This window comes from Vitis riparia, chromosome 16 (genome assembly GCF_004353265.1).
Source record: "Vitis riparia cultivar Riparia Gloire de Montpellier isolate 1030 chromosome 16, EGFV_Vit.rip_1.0, whole genome shotgun sequence".
Lineage (NCBI taxonomy): Eukaryota > Viridiplantae > Streptophyta > Magnoliopsida > Vitales > Vitaceae > Vitis > Vitis riparia.
In genome coordinates this window covers 23,154,816-23,167,613 of record NC_048446.1, presented here as the reverse complement: position 1 = coordinate 23,167,613, position 12,798 = coordinate 23,154,816, and the positions used below count along the sequence as shown (strand labels likewise).

The 12,798-nt window shown below is 32.8% G+C and overlaps 2 protein-coding genes across 2 annotated transcripts; both read right to left on the bottom strand.

The window, feature by feature from the left end:
• Positions 1-2,321: 2,321 nt before the first annotated feature.
• On the bottom strand, positions 2,322-2,885 carry LOC117933439 (probable E3 ubiquitin-protein ligase XERICO). Its single transcript, XM_034854794.1, has one exon. The coding sequence runs from the start codon at positions 2,883-2,885 to the stop codon at positions 2,322-2,324; it is 564 nt and encodes a 187-aa protein (XP_034710685.1).
• Positions 2,886-11,175: 8,290 nt separating this feature from the next.
• On the bottom strand, positions 11,176-12,325 carry LOC117933963 (E3 ubiquitin-protein ligase RHA2B-like). The gene has a single exon (XM_034855548.1). It carries the CDS (start codon positions 12,245-12,247, stop codon positions 11,684-11,686), a length of 564 nt encoding a protein of 187 aa, XP_034711439.1. The 5' UTR covers positions 12,248-12,325; the 3' UTR covers positions 11,176-11,683.
• Positions 12,326-12,798: the final 473 nt, after the last annotated feature.

The window sequence follows — 12,798 nt, the reverse complement described above, 5'->3', positions numbered from 1 at the left end:
AGGTATTAAGGTAATTTAAAAAGTTAATTAATTAATTAAATTACCTGAAATAAGAGTGAATAATGAAGGTCGACACTTGTTCGAAAAAGGTAAGTCTTTTTCTTCCTTAAAAAAAAAAAAAAAGAATAAGTAAGGATAACACGTGTCAACATGAATATACATATGTACATGAAAATTGGAAAGTGGGTTCACGTGTCAACAATATATATATATATATATATATATATATATATAGAAAGTGGGTATCAAGGACCACAAGCCCACATTTTTCCATGGTAAGGTAAACAACCACCATTGAAGCCTCTCCACAGCGTGACGTTGGACACCATGATATGATCTCCACGACATGACCTTTACGTCCCGAGGTAACCACCATCATGGCTCACGTTTCCACCAACATTGTGGCTCCATCCCACCAAGTGCCAATATATATATATATATATATTCAAAAAAAAAAAAAAACACTTATAAGTTTGAAGAGGTGAAAATTTCTCGCGATGAATTCAAATTAGATGGATTGAAGTACACCCAAAGATCAAAATAGCTCTCTAATAAGGTTCAAGTCAAGTTTCTCAACTATTGTACCCTTTATATAAGAAAAAAAGTGTATATAGGGATGACAAATTGGAAGAGGACTGAAAGTGTAAAGCAAGAAGGAAAACGAATTTGAAGATGATTCAAAGTGTAAAGCAAGAAGGAAAACGAAGTGGAGTTTGGAAAAAAGTGGGAAAGAAATAAAAAAAAAAAAAACAAATTACTTCAAGACTCACCCCATCCACATGACAATGTATGTACATGATGTGTCTTGAAGTGGGGGCATTTGTAGACATAAAAAAATTAGTGGATTAAATTACGACTAATTTGGTCTTCAAAATCAATAAATTGAAAAAAAAAAAAAATCCTCTTCATGGATAAGTTTCCCTAATATCTAACTATAAAAAGGATAATAATAATAGTAAGAAAATTATTATTATTATTATTATTATTATTATTATTATTATTATTATCTTGTTGGTAAAACTTCCTAGAGAATAAAATTTGCTAAAATCAAGGAACTAAATCCTTTGAATTAAGAAACTAAAATTTGGGAATTTGAAATTCAAATTTTCTATCTTCACCTATAAATGAGGTGTCTTCCATAAAAAAGGGAAGTAATTAAGAAATAAAAAAAATCCAAAAAGGAAAATCCTAAGGATAAAATCCTAAGGTAACTTCGTATGGGAAAAGGGGCTTCACAACAAAAGAAAACGGCAAAAGAACTACTACACGCGTTCTTCGCCATTCAACAAAGTCATTCGAGAATAAGCTACTTGTGGCCCTCGATTGATCTTCAAAATCAAGAAAATGCCATCGTCATCTTTCAAAGTGTAATCAAGGCAAAATAATCAGAGGGAAAATATTCTTTTGGAAAGAATATATATATATATATTTTAGATTGTACACACAATATATTTTTAATTTTAATAAATATTTTGTTCGCATTGTTTTCCTATTTTGTTTTGCTAATTTTTGCAGGACAAAAATTTACGAAATTTGTGCGTACAATAAGTATAAACATATAAACAATCGGGTTGTATTGGGCCCTCTTGGTTTCAATTGAAGCCAAGCCCATGTTAGTTTAAAACTTTTAATTTAAGTTATTGATATATAATAAAATTTCTTGAGAAAAAGTTTATATATGAATTCCTCTAAATCTTACATATGTATTTTAAAGTTGTAAGTTCTTTGTTAAATTTAGAATGAACAATGTCTATATGAGAGAGAGAGCAAGTTATTACATTTATAATTAAATTTAGATCATTACATAATATTACAAAAGTATTGATGAACCACCAATTTTTCTAAAAGTTTAAGTCAATAGGATAGACAAACTGTTAAATTGGGAAACAAATTTGCAAATGGAGGGAAACAAATATATATGACCTCCCATTAAACAAAAATTTGATATCATGTTGAATTATTAATTTTTTTGTGTAAAAAAAAATGAGATTGGATATAAATCTGGTAAAAATAAATAAAACATATATCGAGTTTGAATCAACCATTTATGGTATTTGTTTCTTATTGATCAATTTTTTTTTAATTTTTTTTTGGCATATATGGTAGGGAAAAGCCACTCTATGATTGAGTGAAGCATAATGTGGGGACAGTAGTACTTAACTAATCTGGAAGAAAAGATAAAGACAAGAGTAGAATTATTGGAGGTAGGAGTGGAAGATGATATTGGAATGAAGATTTGCTCTCTGCAGTATGAAAAACCAGGTACAGCATCAGAGGCAGCAAACTTGGCCTCAAACAGAAACCAAATGGGGCCCAAGTCATTACCCCATCACATAATCTTCACCAAAAAAGTAAATCATCCTCTCCCTCCTCCATGGACCTCCTCCATTCTTGATCATCTCGTCCCTTCTATGTTCATCTGCAGCTGCAGGCAGTAGCTTTGATCTGCACAGAGGGCAAGTTGCCTGGCCCTGATCCATCCAAACATCTATACACTCTTTGTGGAACACATGACAGCAGTTTCCAAGCTCCCTCACTTCATGCTCCTCTCCTATGATATTCAAGCACACTGCACACTGTGAATCACCTTCTTTCGTGGCTTCGAACTTGTCGAGAAGCCCGGTGTATTCCACCACCCGGAGCTGGTCTTTCAATGACTCACTTACACAGTGGACAGGAACTGGGACAAATAAAGGAGATGGGGTGTTGTAGTTCTGTGAAGAAGTTTCAGAATCTTGTCCATCTGCATGGGAGTCGGCTGAGAGAGGGGTATAAGAGAGGAGAAGCTTGAGCATGTACTTGAAAAAGTGGCCTGATGAGAAAAGGATTCGGAGGATTTGTGATATGATTATTGTGCTCTCAAAGCTAAGAGAAAAGAAATCCATGATCAGGTAAAGGGAAGAGTAGTGGAAAGGAAGGAATAAGAGAAAGAAGAAGAACAAGCTAGCTCACAAGAATGACGAGGAGGAGCATCATATCTAAGTGGGGTTTCCTTTTTATAGCAAGATCACGTTGATGGGTGAAAGTGGTAATAGGTGGACCTCGTTGGTTGCTCTCTGGCTAAAAATAATAAATTACGCCCAAACTTGTATAATGGGAGAGTCGTCCCATCACGACTTGTGGATTTAAAGGATAGGAATGATCAAAACACGACATTGGTTAATAGCATTGAATGACATTTTTTTTTGTACTTGTTGAGAAGTTACCATTAATTAGATGGTTCCACTTATACATTTTTTGGGTCTATTGTTTGTATCATAGTCTCATTTTTTCATTTTTTTTACCATTCTACCTTGGTTCCATTCATTTGTATCCTTGTTCAATGGTTTAGATCTCGTTATACATATTTTAATGGTCCATATATCTTGTTCGGTAAGTTACAGTACCTTAGCATTTTCCTCAAAATACCCATGTAGTTTCTTTCTTGGGATTTGCCCCTAATGAGATGAGAAAAAGGAAATGATAATCAAGGGTCGGAATTGAAGATGGGGAAAATTGAATAAATTTGAACCGAAACGAAACGGCATTGGGACCCTATTCCCCACTAACACTTAGAATATATTATCCCTTGTTAAGTGAACCACAGAACAATAAAAAAAAAATGTTTTCACCATCAATCATAAATAAAGCGTCTAGAGAAATTTCCAAGAAGAAGTTTTGCATAAATAAAATTTGTGGTATTCTTTTATCGAGAATTTGAATACACATTTAATAGAAAATCATTATCAACAAAAGTTGGTTCTTTTTTTCAACTTCATCAATCAATTTACTATAAAATCGCCATCAAATATTAATTTGAAAGGACTTTTGTTATTTTTGGAACAAGGAAAAGTTGATCCAAATTCAAAAGATCAAGCAAAATTTTTAAATTTTTTTATATGATTAAAAATGACCCCAACCATCAAACAATATAAAAAAAATCCATTGGAATAAAGAAAATCAATACAATAGTTACTCGATGGTCATACAAATTAATCAACAATTTAGAAGAAGAGGAAGGAGAAATTAAAGAAAGTCATAGCGATGGGCTATAAGATTTGTTCAAGAAAATCCAAACATGTAGTGATTACTAATAATGTGCAAATATTGATACTTATATCGATACTATTAACACTAACAAAGATATTAGTAATTCTGATCAAACAAACTAGATAGCTTTGATCCATTAACCATCATGTATAATTTACCATCTAGAAAATAAAACCCTAAAATATAAATTCTAAAACGAAAAATGTGACGAAGATGTAAAACTTGTTTCCTTAGTAGGGATTTCTTGTCTCAATCCACCTAATTTAATACAAGAAATGAGACAAAAATAAGAAACATATATGTAAACAATGACAAATACAACTGATCTCTCATCTACCTTGTCGCATTTTCTTCTCTATCCATACCTACTTATTCAAATTTAAACTCTTTTGTTTTCAAGATTTACATAAATCAAAAAAACTTTCAACATACATAGATTGCATTGATCATAAAATTTTCATCCATAAGTAGAGTTTTATATCTTAGAATGAAACACTATCGATAGATTGATTTTTCGTTGTTTATTGCATCAAAACACAATTTATAACATAATTCACCATTCTAGAGTAGTTTGTACTTGATCAAAAAGTGGTTTTAGTACAAACTACTGTAGTATAGTGGTTTTTAGGTGTCGTCCACTAGGATGAATTGTTCTCGGTAATTAAGACTTGAATGAGAGGAGAAGAAATGATTGTGATCAAGTGAAATTGATTTGACAATTCATGATAAAAGTTCAAAATAACAATGATTTCAAATTGAGAGGAATAATAAAATGTGAAATAGAAGAAAATTAATAGGAAATGAAATTCTCAGAGTAAGAATTTTCTAGAAAATAATCTCTATGGTGAACAAATGTTAAGATCTATTTTTCATCAAGTTAGATTGAAAATCTAAATTCTCATTTAAACCGATTTTTGATTTAACTTTAGGTCTAGATTTAATTTCTCTTCAAATTATGTTATTTAATCCAAGAGACCAATTCAAATCATATATTCAATTCATCTTAAATTATCTTCCAATGATTCACACAATGCAACTATTCAATTTCATCAAATCTAGCTTTAAGAATTTAATGAATCCACCTAGTTTGCGTTGTAGTAATCATCCAAGACAATTTGAAGAGAAAAATCCTCAAAATTCAATTAATCAATCAATTGGATCAAATTACCTTTGCAATTAAAGCTCATTTCTCTAATTCACCATAGATTTTGCCTTTAGATCCTCCTTCATCCGAGAAAAACGGGATTTAGCCACACATGCTTGGAGATTTGGTCTCACAAGGCATGTTTGGCTAGTGAGAAAATGAAGGAAAATAGAGAATTCTATTGAAAAAGAAAATTTGGAAAATTCTACAATTAGAAGTGTCTAAAAAGAATTTTTTTCATGAGAAAATCAAGTTTCTATTTATAGGCTAAGGTTAAGTGGACGCTTGGCATCATCTAAGAGGTCTTTCAGAAGCTTCTTCATAAAGTAATTTGGAGTTTAATAATAAAATGGCCATTTTGCAAGAGCTTAAGCAATTTTGCATGATTGTTCAAAATAAAAAATGCAGTAGTAGCAATTTACATATTCTTGGAGTATTTCGCATGATTGTGAGAAATTTTCGGATGATCATGCGAAATCAATTTTGAAATTCTCATTGGCATGCGACACAAATCCACTTTTTGGTCCATTTCGCATAGTCATGCGAAATTTTTACATCATCATGCGAAATTGAAATATTTGATTTTTAAGCTTTCTTTTGTCATTTCTTCCATTTTTTATTTTTATTTGTTTTTCCACTTCAACTACCTCCAAATCAGATTAAATCCTGATCAAAACCAATTGTATTACTTTTTTCATTATACATTTGGATCATTATTAACATTATTTGTTCTCTTCAATTTGATTCATCTCTTTTGTCACCAATTTATCAAAATCATATCTTGAAATGACTCCAAAACTTCATGAAACTTGTTAATAACTCTTGCAAGGGCAACAACATCTTAATTGGGTGTTTTAAGCATAATTACTACTCAAAAGATGTGAAACTCGTGATAATTATTATATAAAATATTCTCTTTTTGAGTAGTAATCAACTACCCAACACCACCCAATAAATTTTCATTAATATATATCAACTCTCCCGTGATTCTCCCATTATTTTTAATGGTAATGTGAGTCATGCACACAACTCAATTTAATATCATGTCTTCCAATGATTCCCATCTTTCTTAGTCATATGCACAACCCAACAAAATATTTATCAAGTATGATATCATGTCTCCTATCTTCTATGATTCTCATCTCTCTAATGGTGTGAGTCATACATAACCTAATAAAATTTTCATTATAATATCATGCTATTCAATGATCCTCAATTTTTTTGTGCTGATACGAATCACACAATGTCCAACAAGCTCAAAAAATATTAGCTCTTCAAAATGCACTAGTATTTTTTTATAATTACTAAGAGAGAATCTCTCTTGGATAAGAGTGGAAAAATAGGGTAAATTAATGATGAAGGAAGGGGATTGTAAGGAAAGTACTGTAAGTGGTGAAGGTCAACAGTTCAATTCTTAATGCAAATGGTTTCTAAATGAATTTCATTTGAGTCCAATCATCCAATATTATTGGGATAGTGTTTTATAAACGTGTTTTAAAATTATGAGAGTTCGTTGAGTTTAGAGCAAACAATATTTTGATAAAAGGGAATGAATCATATAAATGGTATTTGAGTGGACCTTCTATTGGGCTGTGAGACTTTAAGTGAGTATTTTGAGTATATACCTTTCAATTACATAAGATATAATATCCTCATTGTGTTTACATAAAGGGTAATTGTAATATGAAATATATAATGAGTTTCTCTAGTTTAATCATGCAAGCATATTTTAAAGTTATGATTGACTTTAGACTAAGTGAAAAATAAGCTTTCCAAGAACAATATCGACATGAGAAATTAAAGGCTTCTTTTACATTCGCTTTCATGTCAATGATAAGGCCTAGAAGGTGATGATTTGAAATAATACAGAAGGAAGGATCTTGAATCTTGAAAATTCTAAATATTGTTCAATGTTAAGCTAATTGGATTTCTTAGTTGATGAACCCAAATATTCTTGAATGCCAAAGATTCTCCCTAAACAAAATAGAAAATTTCGAATAGGGGAAATAGTAAAGTATTGAATCAGTACCTAACAAACTCTATCTAGACTATTGAATGTGTGTGATAAAATTTAGATAGTTGAATAATAATACAAATAAGACTGAGATATAAATGGTACGTACTACAAATAAACGAGACTAAGTATTATTAAAACAAATAAAACTCAAATGTACCCGTAACATCAATGACATGTTTTCGGTATGGTGGTAGTAAAAAAGTATTGTTTGGTATTGTAGTATGCCCTAGTCAGTCAACTCCCATCTTGATCTTTTCACAATAATGAAGGTGGTTTTCTCACCATTAATTCAACCCCATGGTTGTTCTATGATCATTCATCCTCCCACCTGTGAACCTACCCAACTGCACTGAGCTTCTTATTTGAATTTTTGGTAAAGTCCTCAGGCGCCTGGTAAATGGAAAAAGCAGGATATCTTACTAAGTGGGTATATCCCAATAGTAAATTACATGCATCCAAACGAGTCCTTTCGAGTGATTTCATCAATTCAATCAAATTTTGAGTGGTAAAAGAGAAAGATTTTTAATCCTGAGATCAAATCACTGTTCTCTGAAAGATGGTCTTTGGTCTTCTTATTGAGCCTACATCAAATAAACTTCCAATTAATCAATGATGAAATTTTTAAAAAGGTCAATGCTGATTGCAATGTTGTATTTCTCCCTCAACCAACCACCCAACTCAAAGTTGAATGGTTAGGTTTAACAATTCCACCTGTTGAACTCATGATTGGGGATGACACAGCTTATCCACTCTATCCTATACCATTAATGATGGGTTTTGGAAAATGATAAATGAGTTAGAAATGAGTTTAGGGATGACACTTATCCACTCTATCCTACCATTAATGATGGGTTTTGGAAAATGAAAACGAGTTAGAGAAGAGTTTGAGAAATTTTTTGAAGTTTAAATCAGGTTCAGGTATTTTTCTTGTTTCAATGGGCTCGATTATATGTATACTTGATACAAAATGACTTTCATTTAATTTTTCTTTTCATTAATTTTTTCATTTTTTTAACACATATAAAACAAAATTTATTTTTCACTAAAATAAAATATAAAGGCATATGATATTTATTTACTTACAAGTTATGTTTATTTTTAGGTAATTAAATATTTTTAAAAGTTGAAAGGAAAAAAAAACACATACTCGAACCCATTTTTTTTAATTTAATTTAATTTAATTTTTTTGTGTCGAGGATGAGAATATATTTAAATAATGAGACGAGTTACAATGATATTAACCCATCTCAAACCCGTCTAATTGCCGTCACAATCCTGTCTCATTGCCATCTTTATTCATATTTCATGATCAGGTTAAATGAGGATGCAGCTGAAAATCACATCTAGTCTGAGATCCACAAAACCCGGATGCTGGTTTGATCCAATATGATCAGTGTGAGGAAATGGGTGGTAAATATGTCCAGGTTTAGTATAATCCACTCTGCCCTAAAAAATGTGCTTTCTGCTATTCATCCAGGCATGGAGAGAGCAGCCCAAAATAAGTCTCTCCAAACTGGTTATAGCTTTATATGTTCTTAGAGATTCCAATGGAAAGCCAGTAGTTACACATACTTGAGAAAATTCTTGGGAAGTTTTTTGTTTAGTTGAAAAAGGTGCTCGATCTAGGATGTGTTTTTTCGGATAGGTTTTTTCATAAGATATCAATGAGGCTGTTTAGAGTTGTTTTCACCATTGTTTCATGATCAAGGGAAGCATATATGGTAGATTTGGAAGTTTCACAGGAAAACACTGATGCCCATCTATCAATAAAGTTAAATCATTCATCACCTGCTTGCCATTGCTGTTTGCAGGTTTTTTTTTGGCAGATCAACAGGCAGCAAGGTCTCAACAGCTTGTAGATTTCATGTCCCATTATTGATGAGATATTGTAACAGCTTCTTGTCTTCTTAATTGCCTTTTCTGGGGTAAAAGGGAAATCACCCATGAGATATAAATGAGAAGTTTTTCTAGAGGTCATGCATCCAAGTAACAAACCATACCATTTGATTATAAGATTGAAGGCAATATCCTATATTAAATAAGGGAAAAAATTTCTAAAACTATGTATATATATATATATATATAAACTTATCTTAACTTTGTAGATGCGTTTTAAAACTGTGAATGTTTTTTTAACTCTGCAAATGATGTTTCTCTATTCGACCCCATAGTCCTATGAGATGTAATGAGGATGTTGTGTTTATACAGAAAATGATTATGATATATTATGGGACATAATGAAGACATTATATTTATATGAAGGGTAATTGTGATATTCCACATTAGATCCGATGAGATACAATGAGAAAGTTGTGTTTACATAAAAAGAAATTGTGATATCTCATATTGAAGAAGGAAAAATCTAATTGTGATATTTTATATTGGATCCTATGAGATACAATGAGAATGTTATGTCTATATTGAGGGAAATTACATATATATGAGTTCTTCTTAACTTTGTGGATATGTTTTAAAGTCGTGAATGCTTTTTGGGCTCTCTTAGCCTTGTAAATGTGTTTTAAAACCATGAATGCGCTTTGAGTTAAGAGTGGAAAATATTTACATAATTGAAAGCGGATCCTTACATACAATGTAAGACAGTAATAGTTACTTAGAAGGAAAGACAGAAAAACTGAAATGGATGTCCAATAAGTTGGGTCATCCCAAATGACCTCAAACTGCAAATTTATGGCCCTAACTAGCATCATCATAGAGTCCTTAGACAAATGAGGTTATGCTTGGTAACTATTTTAAAAAACAATTTTTGAGAATAGTTTAAAAAAAAATATTCTTTGATGTTTTGTACAACAAAAGTGTTTGGAAACTTAAAATGTCTTTAATGTTTTTAAAAATAATTTTTATATTTAGTATTTTATTTTTAATCATTCTTCATGTTTGTATAATTATTTTTTAAAACAACCTTCAAAAAACAATTAAAATATGTTATCCGAAAATAACATAATTTCCGTTTTTAAAAACAAAAAACAAAAAACAATTTTCTCGTTGGCAAACATATTTTCCATTTTTTTTGTTTTGAAGAACAAAAACTATTCTCGAAAACAATTGCCAAACAAGGCTTAAATCATTCTTTACTTCATGGATCTCCACACTTGAGCTCCTTCCCTTGCTCATCGATCTGTTGGCAGTAGCTTTGATCTACACGGAGGGCAAGTTGCCTGGCCCTGATCCATCAAAACATCCATCCATTCTCTGCAACACACACGGCCACAGTTCCATAGCTCCCTCACTTTATGCTGTTCTCCTACGCAATTCAAACACACAGCACATTTCGAATCGCCTTCTTTAGATGCTCCTGCCTTCTCAGCAGGCCACTGTATACAATAGAAAGTAACTGGGATTAATAAAGAAAGAAACAAGATGAAGAGAGGAAAAAACTCACAAGAAAGAAGCATCTCAGTGGGGTTCTTCCATAGCAAGTCTGTATGTTTGGACAGGCATGACATAGTAAAAATAGGAGATTAGAATGGGTTCAAACTTGTTTACAATGGGAGAAATGGTGTTATTAGTCGCTCTCCATGCGTGACCATAGACTATAATGCTGTGACTAAATCATTTAGTCACGGTTACAAGCAATCTTACTGTGAATCAGTTGAACAACCCAATCAAAATTTCATAATATCGTCTGTTCAATGATGCTCATCATTTTTATGCTAATGTGAACCCAATAAAACTAATCCTCGCCCTCTTTATGCTAATCCAAACCCGAGAAAATTAATCCAACAGGCTCAATTAATAAATATCCCATCTTCAACGTGCCTGTAACTTTCATAATAATTAAGACAGCTCCTCTCCTTACCCTAGTATAAGGTTTTTGTAGAAGAATAAAATGATGGGATTAAGAAATAAGAAACATACTAATCTGTTAGCCGTTGGATTATAATTGAAGTTCCATTGGCTAAAGTCAACTTTTATTGCTCCATCTATCAATTTGAGCAGTTGATTTCTTGAATATACAGTCCCTTGATTACTGCAATTTGCGACATCAATAAATGATAAAAACCATGCGGCTAATGCATAATCCTCACTGAAACTTACGTTTGAGAGGAAAGGATTAGCACAAGATTACAAACACATATTCTAACTTGAAGCCTACTTTGCTGATATTTTCCGGATTAAATCGGTTTCTTCTTCAAACAGGAGAAAGCTCAAGAAACAAAAGCACTTTCATGAGATATAAATTACAGTTCATAGATAGAAGGAGGGAAAAGGATTGAGCAAAATGCACCCTTTTAAAGTCGCAGATTCTATTAGGCTTAGAGTGGATAGAATCTATAATTAGAGAGAGAATCATTCATGGGGACAGTAGTACCTAGTGAGCTAGAAGAAAAGATAAAAGACTAGTACAATTATTGGAGGTAGGAGTGAAACATGATATTGGAATGAAGACTTTCTCTCTCCAGTATGAAAAACTAGCTACAGCCTCAGAGGTAGCAAACTTGGCCTCAAACAATAACCAAATGGGGCCCAAGCCATTACCCCATCACATAATCTTCACCAAATAAGTAAATCATCCTCTCCCTCCTCCATGGATCTCCTCCATTCTTTATCAGCTCATTCCTTCCATGTTCATCATCACCTGCAGGCATTAGCTTTGATCTGCACAGAGGGCAAGTCGCCTGGCCCTGATCCATCCAAGCATCTATACACTCTTTGTGGAACACATGACAGCAGTTCCCAAGCTCCCTCACTTCATGCTGCTCTCCTATGATATTCAAGCACACTGCACACTGTGAATCGCCTTCTTTCGCAGCTTTGGACTCATCAAGAAGGGGACTGTATTCCACCACCCGGAGCTGGTCTTTCATGGATTCAGTTATTGAGAGGACAGGAACTGGGACAAGTAAAGGAGATAAGGTGTTGTAGTTCTGTGAAGAAGCTTCAGCATCTTGTCCATCTGCATGGGACTTGGCTCTGAGAGGGATATAAGAGAGGAGAAGCTTGAGCATGTCCTCGAAAAAATGGCCTGATGGGAAAAGGGTTTGGAGGATTTGTGATATGAGTATTGTGCTCTCAAAGCTATGAGAAAAGAAATCCATGATCAGGTAAAGGGAAGAGTAGTGGTGGACATAGAAAGGAAGGAATAAGAAAAAGCCAGCTCACAAGAATGATAAGGAGCATTATATCCAAGTGGGGTTTCCTTTTTATAGCAAGATTTTATTGAAGATTGAAAGTGGTGGTAGGTGGACCTGGTTGGTTGCTTTGAGGTTAAAACTAATGAATTAAGCCCAAACCTGTATAATGGCAGAGTCCCATCACATGACTTGTGGACTTCAGGAATACGGGAATGACCAAAACACCGGCCATGTAGCCTCCTCCACGGGATTTGCCCCTGATGGAATGAGAATATGGAAATGATAATTGGGGTCTAGATCGAAGATCGGGAAAATCAAATAAACCTAAACTAGAAACGGAATGGGCTTGGGACCCTATTCTCTGCGAACCCCAAAAACATATGATCCTTTTTTAAGTAGATCATATCGTATAGAAATCAAAAAACTATTTTCACCTTCAATCATAAATGAAACTTCCAAAGAAAATTCTATATATAGAGGAGTTTGAGAAATAAGAAACATGCTAATCTGCTAGC

What these genes read in the sequence shown, in the direction of transcription:
- LOC117933439 (XM_034854794.1), bottom strand. Translation starts at nt 2,885, where the DNA reads ATGGATTTCTTTTCTCTTAGCTTTGAGAGCACAATAATCATATCACAA.
- LOC117933963 (XM_034855548.1), bottom strand. Translation starts at nt 12,247, where the DNA reads ATGGATTTCTTTTCTCATAGCTTTGAGAGCACAATACTCATATCACAA.